This window comes from Maniola jurtina, chromosome 24 (genome assembly GCF_905333055.1).
Source record: "Maniola jurtina chromosome 24, ilManJurt1.1, whole genome shotgun sequence".
In the NCBI taxonomy this organism is placed as follows: domain Eukaryota; kingdom Metazoa; phylum Arthropoda; class Insecta; order Lepidoptera; family Nymphalidae; genus Maniola; species Maniola jurtina.
Window position 1 is genome coordinate 2,348,211 of NC_060052.1, and position 18,525 is coordinate 2,366,735.

The window sequence follows — 18,525 nt, forward strand, 5'->3', positions numbered from 1 at the left end:
TTAAAATCGGTTCATTCGTTTAGGCGCTACGATGCCACAGACAGATACACAGATACACAGATACACAGATACACACGTCAAACTTATAACACCCCTCTTTTTGGGTCGGGGGTTAATAAAAATGAATACATCCATGGATTTTCTCTTTGTATTATTCAAACCATATTCGTACATTTAATTCCAAATGGGTAGAAAGGGAAACGCAATATAGGGTCCGAACTTTTACAGAATTGAATGAAAGCTTTTTCAAAATAGCTTAACATTAGTGTTCATTATACTAAAACCTTACTACATTTAAAAAAAAAGCTTTGATAGCCTAGTGGTTAGAACGTAAGCCTCCTAATCGGAGGTCGGGGGTTCGATCCCGGGCACGCATCACTAACTTTTCAGTTATGTGCGTTTTAAGCAATCAAATATCACTTGCTTTAACGGTGAAGGAAAACATCGTGAGGAAACCTGCATGCCTGAGAGTTCTCCATCTCCTCAAAGGTGTGTGAAGTCTGCCAATCCGCATTGAGCCAGCGTGGCAGACTATGGCTGAAACCCTTCTCACTCTGAGAAGAGACCGGTGCTCAGTAGTGGGCCGGCAATGGGGTGATCGTTATACTAAAACCCAGACGTGCGGGGGGCAGGGCGTGCCCCCCGCCTCATACCCCGATCGCCATCTCGAACTGTCGCAATCTATTCAGACTACATAGATTAATCTACCTTAATAGACCTTTTGTGGTCTTTGATTGATAATAGTGGTTGATTGGAGCCCGTTTATCTATTATTTACTAGATGATGGCTGCGACTTCGTCCACGTGGATTTAGGACCAACAACTAGTACGCGGTTTTTGGATTTTCCCTTTACTTGTGCTATAAGAACATTGATTTTGAAAGAACCACCTCTAAAGACAGTGCCTGCCAAACATGACTAGTCTAGATTCTAGATCAACGCGAAGTACCCTAAGTATAAGTAAGTAATACCCTAAGTATAAGAGTATAAGTTTCGACTCCCTCTACCGATCTTGACAGATACCACAGACAGACAGACAGACAACGAAATGATCCTGTAAAGGTTTCCTTTTTTCTCTGGAGATGTAACGGAACCTTAAAAATCGGTCAAGTGCGAGTCACAAGAGGATTCACACCCAAGGGGTTCCGTACCATCATACAAGAAATAACACTTTTTTTTCATTAAATTTTTATTATTTGTTATAGCGGCAACAGAAACAGATACCTATTCTGTGACAATTCTCTACCTATTACGGTTCACGAGATACAGCCCGCCTACAAACAGACGGACGGACGGACAGCGGAGGTTAGTAGTTGGGTCCGGTTGCATCATTCGGATACGGAATCGAGTATAAAAGAAAAGGAAGAAAGCAAACCATATAGCTTCGTATGCTCACAACGTTTATTTTCCGATTTAATCGAGCCGTAAAACACGTTCAGATGTTCTCGTTTTGCAACCTCAGTGCTTAGTAACGGATTTTAAGTCTCACACAACGTTGATGGAATTCGAGGTTGAAAACAATAACCTCAAATTAAAATGGACCTAAATTTGATTTACTTAAAGTCGAGAATTCACTGCCGTCAATTATAATCTCGCAACTTTTCCGCTTGCCTGTAGATGTATGGACGAATTTGAGCTTTAAATCAAGGTGATTAAGGTCCATTTTACTTTAACGCAAGAGTGTATCCATGCTCGAATACTATCCAACTTTGGTATGATATGAAATTTCATACTAAGCACACAGGATCGCAGTAAAGTGGAAATTTTAGAACTCGCAACCAGATATTCGCCTCCAAATACCTTTTGTGTGGTCTGAACATTTCAAACATTCATTTCGAGATAAAAGTTCTTTCATATTAATATGAAAAGACGAATACCTATCTCGAAATATTATATCACTGTTTACACTGTCTATGTACACCTGTAAGATAAAATGTGAATAGGTTTTATCTTTTTTAGGGTCCCGTACCTTAAAAGGAAAAACGGAACCCTTTTAGGATCACTTTGTTGTCTGTCTGTCTGTCCGTCCGTCGTGTCTGTCAAGAACACCTATACTACTTACCGTTGACCGTGAACCGTTTGGAACGACAACCGTGAACCGTTGGGAACTCTGATTTCCCACGATAAAAGTATTTAGGCTATACCTACCCGTTCGTGATACAAACTATCTCGGTGCTGAATTTCGTCGAATTCTTTTTAGTAGTTTAAGTATAAAACCTAACAAACAGACAGTTTCTTTCACGTATAGATAGTTATAATATTAGTATGAACACTTTACCTTACTTATAAAATGCATAATGTATAATGCATTATGTATAAATGTATAATAAACAGTAACTGCAAATAAGATAGAATTAAGGAAGGATAGGAAAGAAAAAAAAATTGTAAGACATTCTTTAATACATATTTTATTGTAAATAATTCACGACTTTAATGCATTTTATCATATTATTATTTTATTAACCCCTATCACTTAATTTATAACAGCAAATAGAATTTTACGAAATATAATAATTAATAATATTATAAAGTATTTACAATAATTAATAAGTTTTAAATCCTAAAATATGAATCAATTACTACAATTTTTACTTTCGTATCGCCCATAGACATAATTACACAGAATTTTTACAATAATGTTTCTACCAATAATAATGACATTGATTTTTACAATAATAATAATTAATTTTACTTCTATTAATAATGATCATTAGCGCTTTTCCCCATTATGTAATTATTAACAAATACTTTCTAAACACTGTTCTTTATAGGGAAGTAGGTCAAAGTTAGAGTCAAAGCACACACGATACTTTAGCATCGGCGGTCAGCGATTTTCGACTGTTTTGACGACTTCTGTTAAAATGAGGTATCAAAATGACAGATAATGACAGCTTTATAGCTGTGACAAGGCGTTTACATAAATGTCATAAGACGAAACTGATTTTTAACAAAAAGTGTGAGAAAGATAGATTTAATCACAGTAGTATATTGTAAAAGTAATAGCAATAAAGCAAGTTCGCTGCTTAAAATCAAAACATATCGTTTTGAAAATAAACTGAAATGAAATTTTAAAAGTAGTTATTTGATACAGTTTTCTTTTTTTTCTAATGAATTGTATTCAATCGTTTTTCTTTTTCATGATGGATTTAGTTGATAATAGATCCAAAAGTATACATTCATATATCAAAGTTATCGTATTTATCAAATAATGGGCTTTTAAAGTCGCAAAAATTTTAAAAGGAGCCTTTAATAAGCAGCCAGAGCATGGTTCAACTTGAATATTGACGTTAAAGTTAGAGCAAAGTTTAGGGTTTGTAGCTGTATCAAATCGCTAGTTGCCGATGCAGAAAGTATCGCGTGTGTGGTGACCCTTATGGAGAAATCTTGGCGTACCACTTAATCTAGGTAATTTGACTAGAACACATAACAATGCAGGGGTATAGGAATGTATGGTATACTACATTATGCCCGCGATTTCGGGCGCGTGGAATAACGTTTTCTGAATCCCATGGAAAATCTATGTCTCTACAGGGTGTTTGGTAATTATACTATATATAGCTCGATTACCACTGACTCACTGACTGACTCATTGACATAATTGTTCTCCTAGAAAGAGACGGAAAATGATATAATGATGTAGGGGAATTGTGTTCGGTTTCGGGAACCCTCTGGGGAAAAATTATGACATTTTGGAAAAACAAGATGGCGGCCGAGGTGATTTTCGCAGCTCCGTTGTATTCCAACCGATTTCGTTGAATTTTGCAATCTTTAAAGAAAGTAGTAAACGGTTAATAGAAAATGTAGAAAAAATTGGAAAAACAAGATGGCGGCCGAGCCGCAGCGTTTTGAAAATTTTGATTTTTCGACCCCGAACCGCGGCGCCACAGATCCGAGACGGGGTAATCGAGGATAATATTTTTTTTTGGTTTCGCCCACGATTATCCTCTATTTTGACAAAATGGGAGTGATTTTTAAAAATTCAAGATGGCGGCTGTCGTGGCGGCCATTATGTTAGAGGTACGAAAAAACGCAATTTTAAAAGTTAAATATCTCAAAGTTGGCAACATCGGACCGTTTTTGTTTTCATGAAGCGATTGTACGTATAGGCTTGAGGTATAGATTGGAGGAAAAAAATTACCCCATTTTTAGGGAAATTTCAAGATTTTCGGGAAATTGTAAAAAATCGAAATACGGACTTTTCGCAAAATCCGAGTATGAGCGATTACGTGTTTTGATTGTACAAATGACATTTGGGTATTTTTGTCGCCGGAGACTGGCAACACTGGAATTTATCAAAGAAAAAGTGATTTTCGACGTGGTCTTTTTCACGGTATCCCCTTTCGCGTGGGTGCGAGCGAGAGGAAAGATTGAAACGTCATCGGGACCGGTATATCCTGTAGTTAATAGGAAAATTATGAAACCGTGTAAAATCTTTCTGTGAAACGAGTTGGCGGCCATTTTGTAATTTTTTGAATTTTTCGAAATTTTGATCACGTTTTTGAGGCAGTTGGCAACATTTTGGAAAGTCAGTATGTATGAATCGATTGTGTATCTCGGCTGGCAGTATGAAGATATGCAACCGGTGTTGCCACTTTTGGGGAGATTTTCGAGATTTTCAACTAGAAAACTCCTGTAAAATTTTGTATGAAAAAATTTTTTTTCACTGATGGTGTCGTATAGAAAACAAAAACTTAGTAAGCCAAAATTATGGAGAGAGCTGATGATTGAGGGTTTCGGAGACGGGTGAAGGGCCCGCTTAAGGTATTGAAGATAGGTGGGGGGTGCTCGAGCAAATGTCATTCATGACGTCATCCAATTGCCAAAAAGCTGAAAAAAAATTCAAAATGGCGAAGAAAAGATGGCCGCCATACATATTTCGCCGGTGTCCAGCTCGGAGGGTATAAAAGATGGAAGTGAGGTTTCTTGGCAAGAGATGATTAGGATCCGAAGGTCTACTCGATGAATAGAAAAAAAATTCAAAATGGCGGAATTTATTTTTCCATACATTTTGTATGGCGATTATGAATGTCTCATTCTCCTAGAAAGAGACAGAAAACGATACATTGATGTATGGGAGATATGTTCGGATGCGCAATATGAGTAGGGAAAAATTATGACATTTCAGAAAAACAAGATGGCGGCCTATATGATTTTTGCAACTCTTTTGTTTTCCAACCGATTTCGTTGAAACTCGCAATCTTTGAAGAATGTATTAAATAATTAATAGAAAAAGTGGAAAATTTTGGAAAAACAAGATGGCCGCCGTACAAATTTCGTCGGTGTCTATCTCGGAGGCTATAAAAGATGGAAGAGTGGTTTCTTGGCAAAAGATGATCAGGGTCCGAAGGTCTACTCGGTGGAACAAACTCTGCATGCTCGCGGACCACTTTAGTGGTCCGCGCACCCACGCACCCTACTTTATTAACCTCAATATATAGGTGTCGTTTTATGGGGTTTTCGGGGTAATTTGTGTATCTTAATAAAAAAAATCGGTTTAACACAACTCATAAACCTAACCACGTCACGAGAGCTGCTTTAGCAGCTCGCGCACCGAGCAAAACACTAGTTATACTATATATAGCTCAATTACCACTCACTCACTCACTCACTCATTGACATAATTGTTCTCCTAGAATGAGACGGAAAATGATATAATGATGTAGGGGAGATGTGTTCGGTTTCGGGAACCCTCTGGGGAAAAATTATGACATTTCAGAAAAACAAGATGGCGGCCGAGGTGATTTTTGCAGCTCCGTTGTTTTCCAACCGATTTTGTTTAAACTCGCAACTATTTAGGAAAGTAAAAAACAGTTAATAGAAAAGGTAGAGAAAATTGGAAAAACAAAATGGCGGCCGAGCTGGAGAGTTTTCAAAATTTTCATTTTTCGATCCCTAACCGCGGCGCCACTGATCCAAGACGGAGAAGTCGAGGATAATTATTTTTTCGTGTTTCGCCCACAATTATCCTGTATTTTGACAAAACGGGAGTGATTTTTAAAAATTCAAGATGGCGGCTGTCGTGGCGGCCGTTTTGTTAGAGGTACGAAAAAACGCAATTTTAAAAGTTAAATATCTGAAAGTTGGCAACATCGGAGCGATTCAGCTTCTATGTAGCGATTGTACGTATAGGCTCGAGGTATAGATTGGAGGAAAAAAATTACCCCATTTTTCGGGAAATTTCAAGATTTTCGGGAAACTGTAAAAAATCGAAATACGGACTTTTCGCAAAATCCGAGTATGAGCGATTACGTGTTTTGCTCGTACAAATGACATTTGGGTATTTTTGTCACCGGAGACTGGCAACACTGGAATTTATCAAAGTAAAAGTGATTTTCGACACGGTCTTTTTCACGGTATCCCCTTTCGCGTGGGTGCGAGCGAGAGGAAAGATTGAAACGTCATCGGGAGCGGTATATCCTGAAGTTAATAGGAAAATTATGAAACGGTGTAAAATTTTTCTGTGAAAGGAGTTGGCGGCCATTTTGTATTTTTTTTTACTTTTCGAAATTTTGATCACGTTTTTGAGGCAGTTGGCAACATTTTGGAAAGTCAGAATGTATGAATCGATTGTGTATCTCGGCTTGCAGTATGGAGATATGCAACCGGTGTTGCCACTTTTGGGGAGATTTTCGAGATTTTCAACTAGAAAACTCCTGTAAAATTTTGTATGAAAAATTTTTTTTTCACTGATGGTGTCGTATAGAAAACAAAAAGTTAGTAAGCCAAAATTATGGAGAGAGCTGATGATTGAGGGTTTCGGAGACGGGTGGAGGGCCCGCTTAAGGTATTGAAGATAGGTGGGGGGTGCTCGAGCAAATGTCATTCATGACGTCATCCAATTGCCAAAAAGCTGAAAAAAAATTCAAAATGGCGAAAAAAAGATGGCCGCCATACAAATTTCGCCGGCGTCCAGCTCGGAGGGTATAAAAGATGGAGGTGCGGTTTCTTGGCAAAAGAGGATCAGGATCCAAAGGTTTACTCGATGAATAGAAAAGAAATTCAAAATGGCGGAATTTAATTTTCCATACATTTTGTATGGCGAATATTGAATGCCTCATTCTCCTAGAAAGAGACAAGAAACGATACATTGATGTATGGGAGATATGTTCGGATGCGCGATATGAGTACGGAAAAATTATGACATTTTAAAAAAACAAGATGGCGGCCTATATGATTTTTGTAACTCTTTTGTTTTCCAACCGATTTCGTTGAAACTCACAATCTTTGAAGAAAGTACCAAACGATTAATAGAAAAAGTGGAAAATTTTGGAAAAACAAGATGGCCGCCGTACAAATTTCGTCGGTGTCTATCTCGGAGGCTATAAAAGATGGAAGAGTGGTTTCTTGGCAAAAGATGATCAGGGTCTGAAGGTCTACTCGGTGGAACAAACTCTGCATGCTCGCGGACCACTTTAGTGGTCCGCGCACTCACGCACCCTACTTTATTAACCTCAACAACCCCGTTTTTACAAAAAATGATATGGATGTCGTTTTCAGAGGTTTCCAGAGCGCTAATTTTGATAACAACATTTATTTTGAAATCCAAGATGGCGGGCGTGCACTTTTTAAGAAAAAAATTGATATAGGTGTCGTTTTATGGGGTTTTCGGGGTAATTAGTGTATCTTAATAAAAAAAATCGGTTTAATACAACTCATAAACCTAACTACGTCACGAGAGCTGCTTTAGCAGCTCGCGCACCGAGCAAAACACTAGTTAGTATATAAAGACGACACGTACCCATGCTACTTTGATCTGATAAATACAATGCTGAAGTATAATGACAAAATAAAATTATAAAAATTTCCATACAAAATTTAAAAAAAAAATTATGTCATTTTATTTCGTCATTTTAATCAAACACCCTGTATATGCACGTCAACATAGTACAACTTGCATCCATCTCTGTACCGAATTTCGTCAAAATCGGTCAAGTGGATAAGTCGTGAAAAGATGACAGACAGACGGACACACTTTCGCATTTATATAATATTAGTATGGATTAGTATGCATTATACCGTATTAAAATATTTATCATGTTTTTTGTGATTTTTATGATTTATTAATAGTAATAGAAAATGGAATTATTGCTTGTTTACACAGTGAAAGGGTCCGCAGGTGATTATTTATTAATATTACTTATATCTTAATGACAAATATGAAAAAATAGCTAAGTGCTTCCACTGTTGCAAACTGTGGCTAAAAAAATAAGAAGTAAGAACATAAAGGAAGTAATTATGATTTTGAAATCACAACAAAACTAATAAATTCTGACATGAAATATTTACTTATGATATTATTTTACAAAAATTTTAACTTACACTCCTATAGTGCGTTTCATCGAATAGTACCTATGGCGTTATGTTGGCTCCCCTGTCAGTTGGATGGTCATTGGCACCATATTGGCATGAGAAGACGCAGATTTTGTTTATTTTCATTTGATTTTCATTTCACTCATTCAGGAAAATCAAATGAAAATAAACGAAATCTACGTCTTCTTATGCAAATATGGTGCCAATGACTTGGACAGACAGGGGAGCCAACATAACGCCATAAGTACTATTCGATGAAACGCACTATACTCGTTGGAATATTATGGAATAGGTATACTTATATTATTATTTTACTCGAATAAGTAAAAATCATGGACTTTTATGGTTTGTTTGCAAACCATGTAGTTTACAGTTACGATTCTTGATTATTTTTAATTTATTGACAAACACAGTTAAATTTTTTTATTTTATGTTTTGTTTTTACTTCATCCAATTAGTATTTAATTAATAATAAATATAATATCATGTACATCATTTTTTTTAAATTGAAAAGCTCTTTGTTCAATCAGTGACAAATTGGAATAATAGCTCGTTCACACAGGCTGCGTAAGCGTAGACGTAGCGCGTTTGCATTGTATGGAACTGTATGAAACATGGCACACCGCTTGCGTAAAGCGTGGACGTATGCGTAACCCGGTGTGTTAGAGGTTTACGCGCGTCACTACGCACGCGTCACGTGTACGTATTGGTGTGAATCGGCCTTTAATGATATACCTACATTAAATTGAAGGGTTCATTTTCTTAATCGCAACGAGAATATAAGCAGTATATTACAATCAATTATTATTATTTACTCGCTATATTTTCCTTAGGTATTATAATATAAATATATACATAATTTATTACTTATCGTCAATATAATTCTAAGCTATAACTTATTTACCTAAAAAAGTATCACAGGAATAATTTATAAGTACAAAATTCATAATAGTTTTAAAATTAAAGTAAGAGTAAGAAAATATAGATTTTGGTTTGAAATATGAGTTATAATATATTTTTCATCAAATAAAATAAATATGAGCATCAACAAGTAGATACAAATAGATATTTTTAAAGCATTGTCTTAATTAACGTCATTTTCATTTTTTTTCTAAAATTATCTAAATTCAATATTCCACAGGTTAATCTTTATCTTACATCAAAATATTTATTTACCTCATAATTACACTCCTTTAAGAGGGGTCTCTCCGTCACTCGCTCCATACAAACGTAGTTCCAATTTCATTTGAATATTAAGCAACCAAAGTCCATGAAATTTTGCAGACATATTCTAGAAATTAATATCTATGCCTGTGGTTTTCCAGATTTCTGTTAATATTTTCGGTTTCAAAGTTACGCGGTCTTAAAAATTCACATACAATTCTTTGAGCTCCTGTAATTTTGAAACTACATATTTTTAGAAAAATCTAAAACACCACAGGCACAGATATTAGTTTCTAGAATATGTCTGCAAAATGTCATGGACTTTGGTTGCTTAATATTCAAATGGAACTACGATTGTATGGAGTAAGTGACGGAGAGAGCGCTGTTAAATTCTTATCAAAGAATAAATTATCATGCTCACATTGAACTAATAAATAGACATTCTGTACATATTAATAAGCAAATAAATACATATTTTACTCACGATGTAATACTGATTTGATATTTCTAAACACTACCTGATATGTTTTAACTTGTGACTAGATATCTTACTTATACAAATGGGTCGAAACATACTTACTTCTGCACTCGATTTAATCACGCTGTGACATTTTTAACCACCGACCCAAAAGAGGGGTGTTATAAGTTTGACGTGTGTGTCTGTATATCTGTATCTGTCTGTGACATCGTAGCACCTAAACTAATGAACCGATGATCCGACAACATCCAACGACATTGGATTTTGTGTGTATGGTGTGTTAGAAAAAACTAGGATTTGATCGCATTGTGTCATACTTATAGTATACTATGATAATACACTTAGAAGACCAGGAGTAGGATCAAATATTCCAGACCGCCCTAAAATGAGCCACTTCTCCTAACAGCTGCAGCATTACAGAAACACTCAGTTGATACCATCACGTCCTAAAACACTCAACGGCACCCGACAACATCTGACAACACTTTAGACGACCCCTGATTTGTGTAAGGTTGTCGGGCGTTTATAAGGCGTCTTAGAAATACTAAGATTTCAAACGATGCTTTACGTGATGATGGATTGGACGTATTTTAAACTTAAGTTCACTATCATACTATTGATAATACACCTATGATAGTCCAAGCTACAATATAAAGTCTATTACATCACACTCATCAACATCGAGTAGTCCATTATTGCTATCCCCGTTTTCTTGTCAAATGTGGTGATCTGTCAAAGGTTTGACAGACTCACCAGACAACCCTAGTGATCCACTTCTTAAAACTAAGTTTTCGTCCTGGACATACAAGAAACACCCACCACTACACATCTCACTCGATAACACCGAACAACACCCGACAACACTCATCAACACCCGAAGACACCTGATGTTATGTGGTGTTGTCGGGTGTTTGTAGGGTGTCTAAGAAAAAATCTACAATTAGATACAATGCTTTGCATGGCATGAAGTTACATTACCATACTTACTTTATTAATATATGTTACACTTACGAGAGTCCAAACTCTAAAATAGAAAGTCTAGTACACTTAAACAACATCACTTTTATCGAGTAGACCATTATTGCTACCCCCGTCTTCTTGTCAAATGTGGTAATCCCTCAAAGGCTTCACAGACTCAGCAGACGACCTGGGAGTCGGATCAACACCCGACAACCCTAGCGATCCACTTCGTCTTACGACTAAAGTCTTGGTTCCGTAATCAGTGACGAAATTGTCGTTTCTAGTCGGTGTGTGTGCTCGAACAGTTTGGTAACCACAACAGGGCGGGTATCTGGACGTGAGGATTTTTTTAAACGCCTCGCGGAACTCCGTGTTGAATATAGAGTAAATGATTGGATTGAAGGCGGAATTCGAATAGCCGAGCCACGTCAGGATTTTGAACGCGAGATCTGAAATTAAATTGAATGTTAGATGGTTTGTCCAAACATTTCTATAGATAGACATATATTTATTGGATAGAATCAGGCGTTACTTTGCGGAAGTTCATGTTTAGCAAGAAACAGTTAAAAATTATTTTGCTATAATCCGCCAACAGAAAAAATCTGTATGGTCAAACATGCAGTTACAAGCTAAGCACCGCTTACCTCCCCAACCAAGCAATAAAGCCAAGTTCCCAAGCAAAATAGTTTTTAACTGTTTCTTGCTAGACATATATTTTACTAGCTGATGCCCGCGACTTCGTTCGCGTGGATGTAGGTTTTTTAAATATCCCGTGGGAACTCTTTGATTTTCTGGGATATAAAGTAGCCTATGTGCTAATCCAGGGTAAAATCTATCTCCATTCTAAACAGCCCAATCCGTCTAGTAGTTTTTGCGTAAAGGAGTAACAAACATACACACACATACACACAAACTTTCGCCTTTATAATATTAGTGTGAAGTGTTATTCAGGAACAAGTTAGCCCTTGACTGCAATCTCACATGGTGGTAAGTGATGATGCAGTCTAAGATGGTAGCGGGCTAACCTGGAAGGGCTATGACAGTTTTTATTAAACAAATATCCCTTTGGTTCCTAAACGGCATCGTATCGGAAGCTAAGTCGCTTGGCGGTGGTAGCTAGCCAGGACCAAAGCCATCAAACAAACAAGCTCCTTAAAAAAAAAAAAAAACACTAGTAACATCTTATTCTTTTAAAGTTATCAAAACAATATCTAGAAGTTTACATGAATAAATGTGGCCTGCAGTGGTACTATGTGGTGGTAATACTATGGCTTAAGCCTTTCAAAAAGGAGACTTGTGCTCAGTAGTGCACCGTTATGCTTCGGTCATGATGATGAAGCTGGGACTGTGCAACTATAGCCCGTATATTATGTTAAAGAAATGACAATGTAAATACGAGCAGATATGGGTTCAGAAATGGTTAACAGGGCTCTCTCCGTCTTTACTCCATACAATCGTAGTTCCAATTTCATTTGAATATTAAGCAACCAAAATCCATGAAATTTTCTAGAAACTAATATCTGTGCCAGTGGTGTTTTAGATTTTTCTAAAAATATGTAGTTTTAAAATTACAGGGGCTCAAAGATTTGTATGTGAATTTTTAAGACCGCGTAACTTTGAAACCGAATATTTTAACAGAAATCTGGAAAACCATAGGCATAGATATTAGTTTCTAAAATATGTCTGCAAAATTTCATGGACTTTGGTTGCTTAATATTCAAATGAAATTGGAACTACGTTTGTATGGAGCGAGAGATGGAGAGACCCCTCTTAAATGTAAATTTTACGAGCAGATAATGGGTTCTTGAAAAGCAACGCAAGTAAAACTGTTTCCGAAATACGATTTGGCAATAAAGACTAGTTATTAGAGTATCGAGGGAATTACCTTGAACGAAATTTTCCAACTACAAAAGAAAATTCAACATCAAACAGTACGCAAAACACGATTTTCAGATTTATTCCTTTACTTGCGCTATAAGACCTACCTACCTGCCAAATTTCATGATTCTAGGTCAACGGGAAGTAGGTACCCTATAGGTTTTCTTGACAGACAAGACGGACAGACAGACAGAAGACAGACAGACAACAAAGTGATCCTATAAGGGTTCCGTTTTTCCTTTTGAGGTACGGAACCCTAAAAAAATCTGTTTGTTTTCGTTTTTGGATTATTTCAAACAATATCATATTATAGATAGTATTTATCAATACATTAATCTTTTTAAACGGCTTATGTTAAATATATTCTATGCATATTTTTGCGGTACTTTTTCCATACAAAGTATGCACCACGAATAACAATATCTATTCATGTATTTTAAGCAAAATTGCTTGGTTGCTTATACACTGCACAATGCACATGATATTATGTAAATTTTTATTCGTTAGAGCGCCTTATTAGGATCCTTATAGCCTTATACTAGAAAAATGTGTATTATTAGTCCAAAATATTCATGTTGTCCTTTCGAATTATCTTTGTCGACCTTTTACCAAGCATTTGACCTAAATACCGACCCAATATTTATAATAGCATTTTGGCACAATTTATTATTAATTCCGTTGGTAATTTTCTCATCACGTACTACAGAATATTGATTGAGAGTAGCCATTTGTATTACTTCATATTTGGCTAACTTTTATCATTTGGCTAACTTTTATCTTTACTGTGGAAAAATAATAATTTGTTTAACCTTAGCACTTCCTAACATCATTTATAAAGTTTCTGATGAAACTAAGCACACAGTAAAGGTTACTTAGGCGCGTTTACTCGCGTATCAGGAACGACTTGATATATGAACCTGGCTCCAGGCCTCACAAAACCAGGGTCTTGCGATGTTCCACCAGCGGTGGCATATAGACCAGCGAGCCACTAAAACCGCAGTAAATCTTGCATCATCTCGACCTTAAATCAATGGTGATGATGGCAAGAAATCTGATGGATTGATGCTGACTCCTTGAGAGACGCAACAAAAATATCTGAAGCCGGTAAGTGCCAAAGTCTCATACCGAGAGTTACGTTTGTTCCATTTGCCATGAAGATTCTAGAGTTATGGAGTCTATATTCCTCTTTGATGGCTGCCTTCCATGTAAGGGGACGACGACGGAGATTAGTCAGGAGGATGGCAAGAGATTTGACGGATTGACACTGGTTCCCTGAGAACCGCAACAGAAGTGGCTGAAGCCGGTAAGTGGCAAAGTATGCCTATCACACTGAGAGTTACATATGTTCTATTTGCCATGAAGATCCTGGGATTATGGAGTGTAGTTTTAAAAAATCTCGCTGTTTAATTCCGTGTAGAAACCAAAAGGAATAGGTATGCGTTTAACTGAAACTGCCATACCCCTTCCAGGATAGCCCGCTTCCGTGTTAGTATATTATCACTTACCACCAGATGAGATTGCAGTTAAGGTCTTACTTGTATCTGAAAAAATAAATGAAAAAAAAAAAAGATTTTTAATGAAGATCTTACCCGGTATGCATGTTTTACAGAACGCAGCTACGATGTTGACGCAGAAGAAAGGCACCCAGCATAGCAGGAACACCCCCATGATAATCCCCACAGTGATAGCTGCCTTGTGGTCTGATACATGGTACGGGGACGAGTGGACGTGGGTATGAACTCTGGTACGGACGGACTTGGTCCGGTTGTCAGGGAGCTGTACCGTCCTGGTGACTGCTCGGATTGATTTGACGTGCTTTTGGGCGTAGCAGTATAGCCTGTTGGAAAAAAAAAATAACATTAGGTATTAAATCAGACTTGGGCGCGTTTGGAACCCTCGTAGCTTTAGTTTTAAGTTACGTAATTAATTATCACCACTATATCGTACAAAATTAACAATTTCGATCATCAAAAGGAGTACAATTGTAACTACTTTGAATAAATGATTTTGACTTTGACTTTGACTTTGAAATGGTAATCAGAGATACTCAGCAGACGATGGAGAGAGCTATGCTTGGAGTTTATCTGAGTGGTCAAATCAAAAATGAGAAGATCCGTAAGAGAATCAGATTAAGTGTGTTGCGTAGCTAAAGTGACAAAGGGCAGGGCACATATATAGTTCTGTGGCGACTGCAACAATTTCTGAACGCAGCCGTCACCCACAATAAGTGACGTTTCACACGTCTGACACACACTGTCACAGAGATACTTTTACCGCTCTTCGAACGTTGACTAATGCGAGATACCTACATTTTCGGTCTAACTTTAGTAATTAGTAAAGCTAAATAGAATTTATACTACATAAAACAGCAGTGTTATTATTGGACCTCGATGTGGGTCCACCGCCAAAGTTCAAAAAACACTGTAGATGTTGGGGTCTCAAGGTGCTAGAATGTTAACCCTGCATCGGAAAGTGCAGCATTGGCAGACCTCCTACTAGGTGTACAGAGTACAGACAACATCAAAAGAGTTGCGGGGAGGCGTCTGGAAGCCCCTGCAAGAGCTATCCCAGCAATGTTATTAGGTTTTCTGTTAAATAATTCTCAGTAGAGAAACAAAAGATACGATAGATTCAAACAGAAAGCCCCGCGCATTTTGTCATTAGCAAGTTTTTGTTAGGTTTGTCCCTAGCCTTATGTGGAGGATAATTTTCTTGACATTTTCTGTTTTTGACTTCCCCTAACGTCATTTGTTCATGCAACAAACAATCATGTTCTTATGTACAACTTCTCTACAAGAAATAAACCGACCGCGGTTTTTGCTTTGTTTTTTTGCAAGCTTTCTCAAGTGTGTTTCAGTATATTTCCCTTTTTGTACCCTTTGTCCTAAAAAACACTAAGCAAGATTTCTTTTCGTACGTGCGTTTAAAAGGGTTATGTTTACACAGAAACCAAGAGTGTTATTCTCTACAACGATGTTATCGTCGATGAATTCGCCGTTTATTTTTAAATGCATTGCTGTGAACTGCTGGTCATTTCTATGACAATGATAGGTGAAGCTTAAAATGAAAGTGTGCTAACTCGAAAGTGGCATATTAGTTACACTAATACTATAAATGTGCTGATGCCTGCGACTTTATCTGCGTGGATTTAGGTTTTTTTAAATACGTAAATCCGTTACGATGTGATTGAAGAACAAACCAATAAGTCAACAAACAAACACACTTTCGCATTTATAAAATGGATAGTGACGTAATAATGCGTGTCTGATTGTCTATTCTCTTTTCACGGCCCATCCATTTGACTAATTTTAACTAAAGATACAGTATTAGCTTACATTCCAGAGGTCCATACATATTGTGTTGCAAACTGCAATAAAATCCACCAAGAAGTTTAGAAGTTCCAAAAGTTCACAAAACGCTGGTTGCTACTTTGAAATACTTTTAAGAGATAATGCTAACACTACGTTTCATTGTTAAAAGCCAGGCTGTTCACTTAGAGAATAGTACAGCAAGTTTGCAAGTTCACTAGAAGCGAGACTATTCATTAATATTTATAAGAACAGATGGTTCCCGTTTCTAACATGGACGATTTATTTCGTCGGGTGAATTAGAAATGGGTGAATTGCTCAGTGAATAAGAGTTTATGTCCACTTTCTAGCGTTTATTTCGTTATTCGTCTATTTTGCTAGAAGTATAATACCCAAACGGATAAAAATGTACATTTTTCTACAAGTATTCTGGCTTTGTTACCCGCGGTCCCTTCCGTAGTTTTTAGGAAATTTCAAGGGGTTTCTTTACCCGTGGTCCCTTCGAGATATACAATGCTACCGAACAAGTGTAAATTAAAAATTTATAACACCCCCGACAAGTGAAGGTTACAGTAACTAGAAAAGAGCTGATAACTTTCAAACGGCTGAACTGATTTTTTTCGATAGTAGCTAAGAACACTCTCGGTTAAGCCACCTTTCAAACAAAAAAAACTAAATTAAAATCGGTTCATTAGTTTAGGAGCTACGGTGCCACAGACAGATACACAGATACACACGTCAAACTTAAATAACACCCTACTTTTTGGGTCGAGGGTTAAAAATGAAAATTCGGTTATAGTTGGTACTTGGTAGCGTTTGTGTAGTCGATGAAGGCCTTAAAATTATATATTCCAAATTAATTAGAATATTCACGCTGCTAAATGAGTTAGTTATCTCGGAAATTTATCTAATGCTCTCGCTATCTCTATTATTAGTTTACAAAGTGTTTGTATTTCAACTATTTGAATTTTCCATTAGCCCGAATTCAACTAATTCGCGTTAAATTTTCTTTGAGTGTTTAATTGAGTACTGTTAGATCACGTTTATTAGACTCGAATTTCAACAGAGATAATTTAGTAATTCCCAAATTGACCCTGGGTCCTCATATTCATAAGACTAAGGCACCAGGAAGGTTCTTAAAATAATGAGGCAAAAATTAAAAATCATATTGTTAATTTTTACCTCAATGACAAGAGCCGAATATTTATAAATATCTAGTTTTTTTCTGTTTTGTTCTATTTCTATAACTAAATAATCTATATAAATAATAACTTACGTAAGACTACCAAATTGGATATTTTATTTATGATCATTATTGTTAGGACAGGGTTTGTATGATCGAATTTTTTTTGGAAAAGTCACAGAAATAGACAGTTCCCGTGGGACGCGGATGAAGTCGCGGGCAACAGCTAGGATTACACTGATGCAGATAATGTACTGAGGAGCTAAAAAATAACAAGGTAAGTAACAGGCACCAGTCATCACACCACTCTTTTCATCAATCTAAAGCATGGGTCTCCAAACTACGGCCCGCGGGCCAAATCCAGCCCGCCAGCGCCATCAATCCGGCCCGCGGCAGCTTAAAAATAGTGTCGTCAATTTGGCCCGCGACAGCCAATTTCTTATTGTTGTTACTATTGCTGTGATAAGCTGACGAAGAAAACACATAATGATAATTACCTACTCGGTTTTAGTTACTTTCAAGGTAAAACTTAACCACAGAAATGATGACAGAAAACTTAACTGAAGTATCTCAGCTTAAGCGTATTAATGACTAATAAATAACGTTAAGAAATTGAAGTTATTGTAATGCAAAAAAGCGTATATTTGCTTAGGTCGCGCACTTTGCTAGTCTTTGTCTAGTCTAGCTAGAAATATAGTTAAGGGCAGAAAAAATACTGTTTTGGTCGGTGGAACATAATGACAAAATCATTATAGCCCTAAGGCTTCGAAGTTTGGAGACCCCTGATCTAACTAAAGTAAGTATTATCAGACTAAAATAAAATCGCACTAAAAATGATTTCTATGGATACAAGCTGTCTTTGTGCTAAATTTCCTCAAAATCGGTTCAGCTATTTGACCGTGATAACATATCAGACAGATACACTTTCGTATTTTATTGCAGAATTATTATTTAGGTTAGTATGGATAAGTGCTTGCCAGATATTATGTGGTAGTTTAGTGCTAAAGTTAATGTTCCCTATTTATGATGACCTATGACATAAAGCGCTTACGGGTCGTTTTATGACGACTAAACTTGCTTACTTTGTCGCCGTTCTGCCTATAAACCGACCCATAAATATAATCGTTAGTCGGCAGAAATATTTTTATAAATCTTATATTCGGCTTCTAGTATTTTATTTAATGACTAGCTGATGCCCGCAGCTTCGCCCGCGTGGAATGGTCAGATCCCCTGCAGCATCAGGATT

At 36.8% G+C, this 18,525-nt stretch overlaps 1 protein-coding gene across 3 annotated transcripts in view; it reads right to left on the bottom strand.

Moving 5' to 3' along the window:
• Positions 1–10,173: 10,173 nt before the first annotated feature.
• The window catches only part of LOC123877618 (dopamine receptor 1-like), a 125,879-nt gene continuing 117,527 nt past the window's right edge, over positions 10,174–18,525 (bottom strand). For all 3 annotated transcript variants that reach the window (XM_045924443.1, XM_045924440.1, XM_045924441.1), the window contains 2 exons: positions 14,378–14,625; positions 10,174–11,359 (listed from right to left, as the gene is read on the bottom strand). In XM_045924443.1, the coding sequence (XP_045780399.1) occupies positions 11,052–11,359; positions 14,378–14,625 (556 nt within the window). In that variant the 3' untranslated portion in view covers positions 10,174–11,051. The remainder of the gene's footprint in view (positions 11,360–14,377; positions 14,626–18,525) is intronic.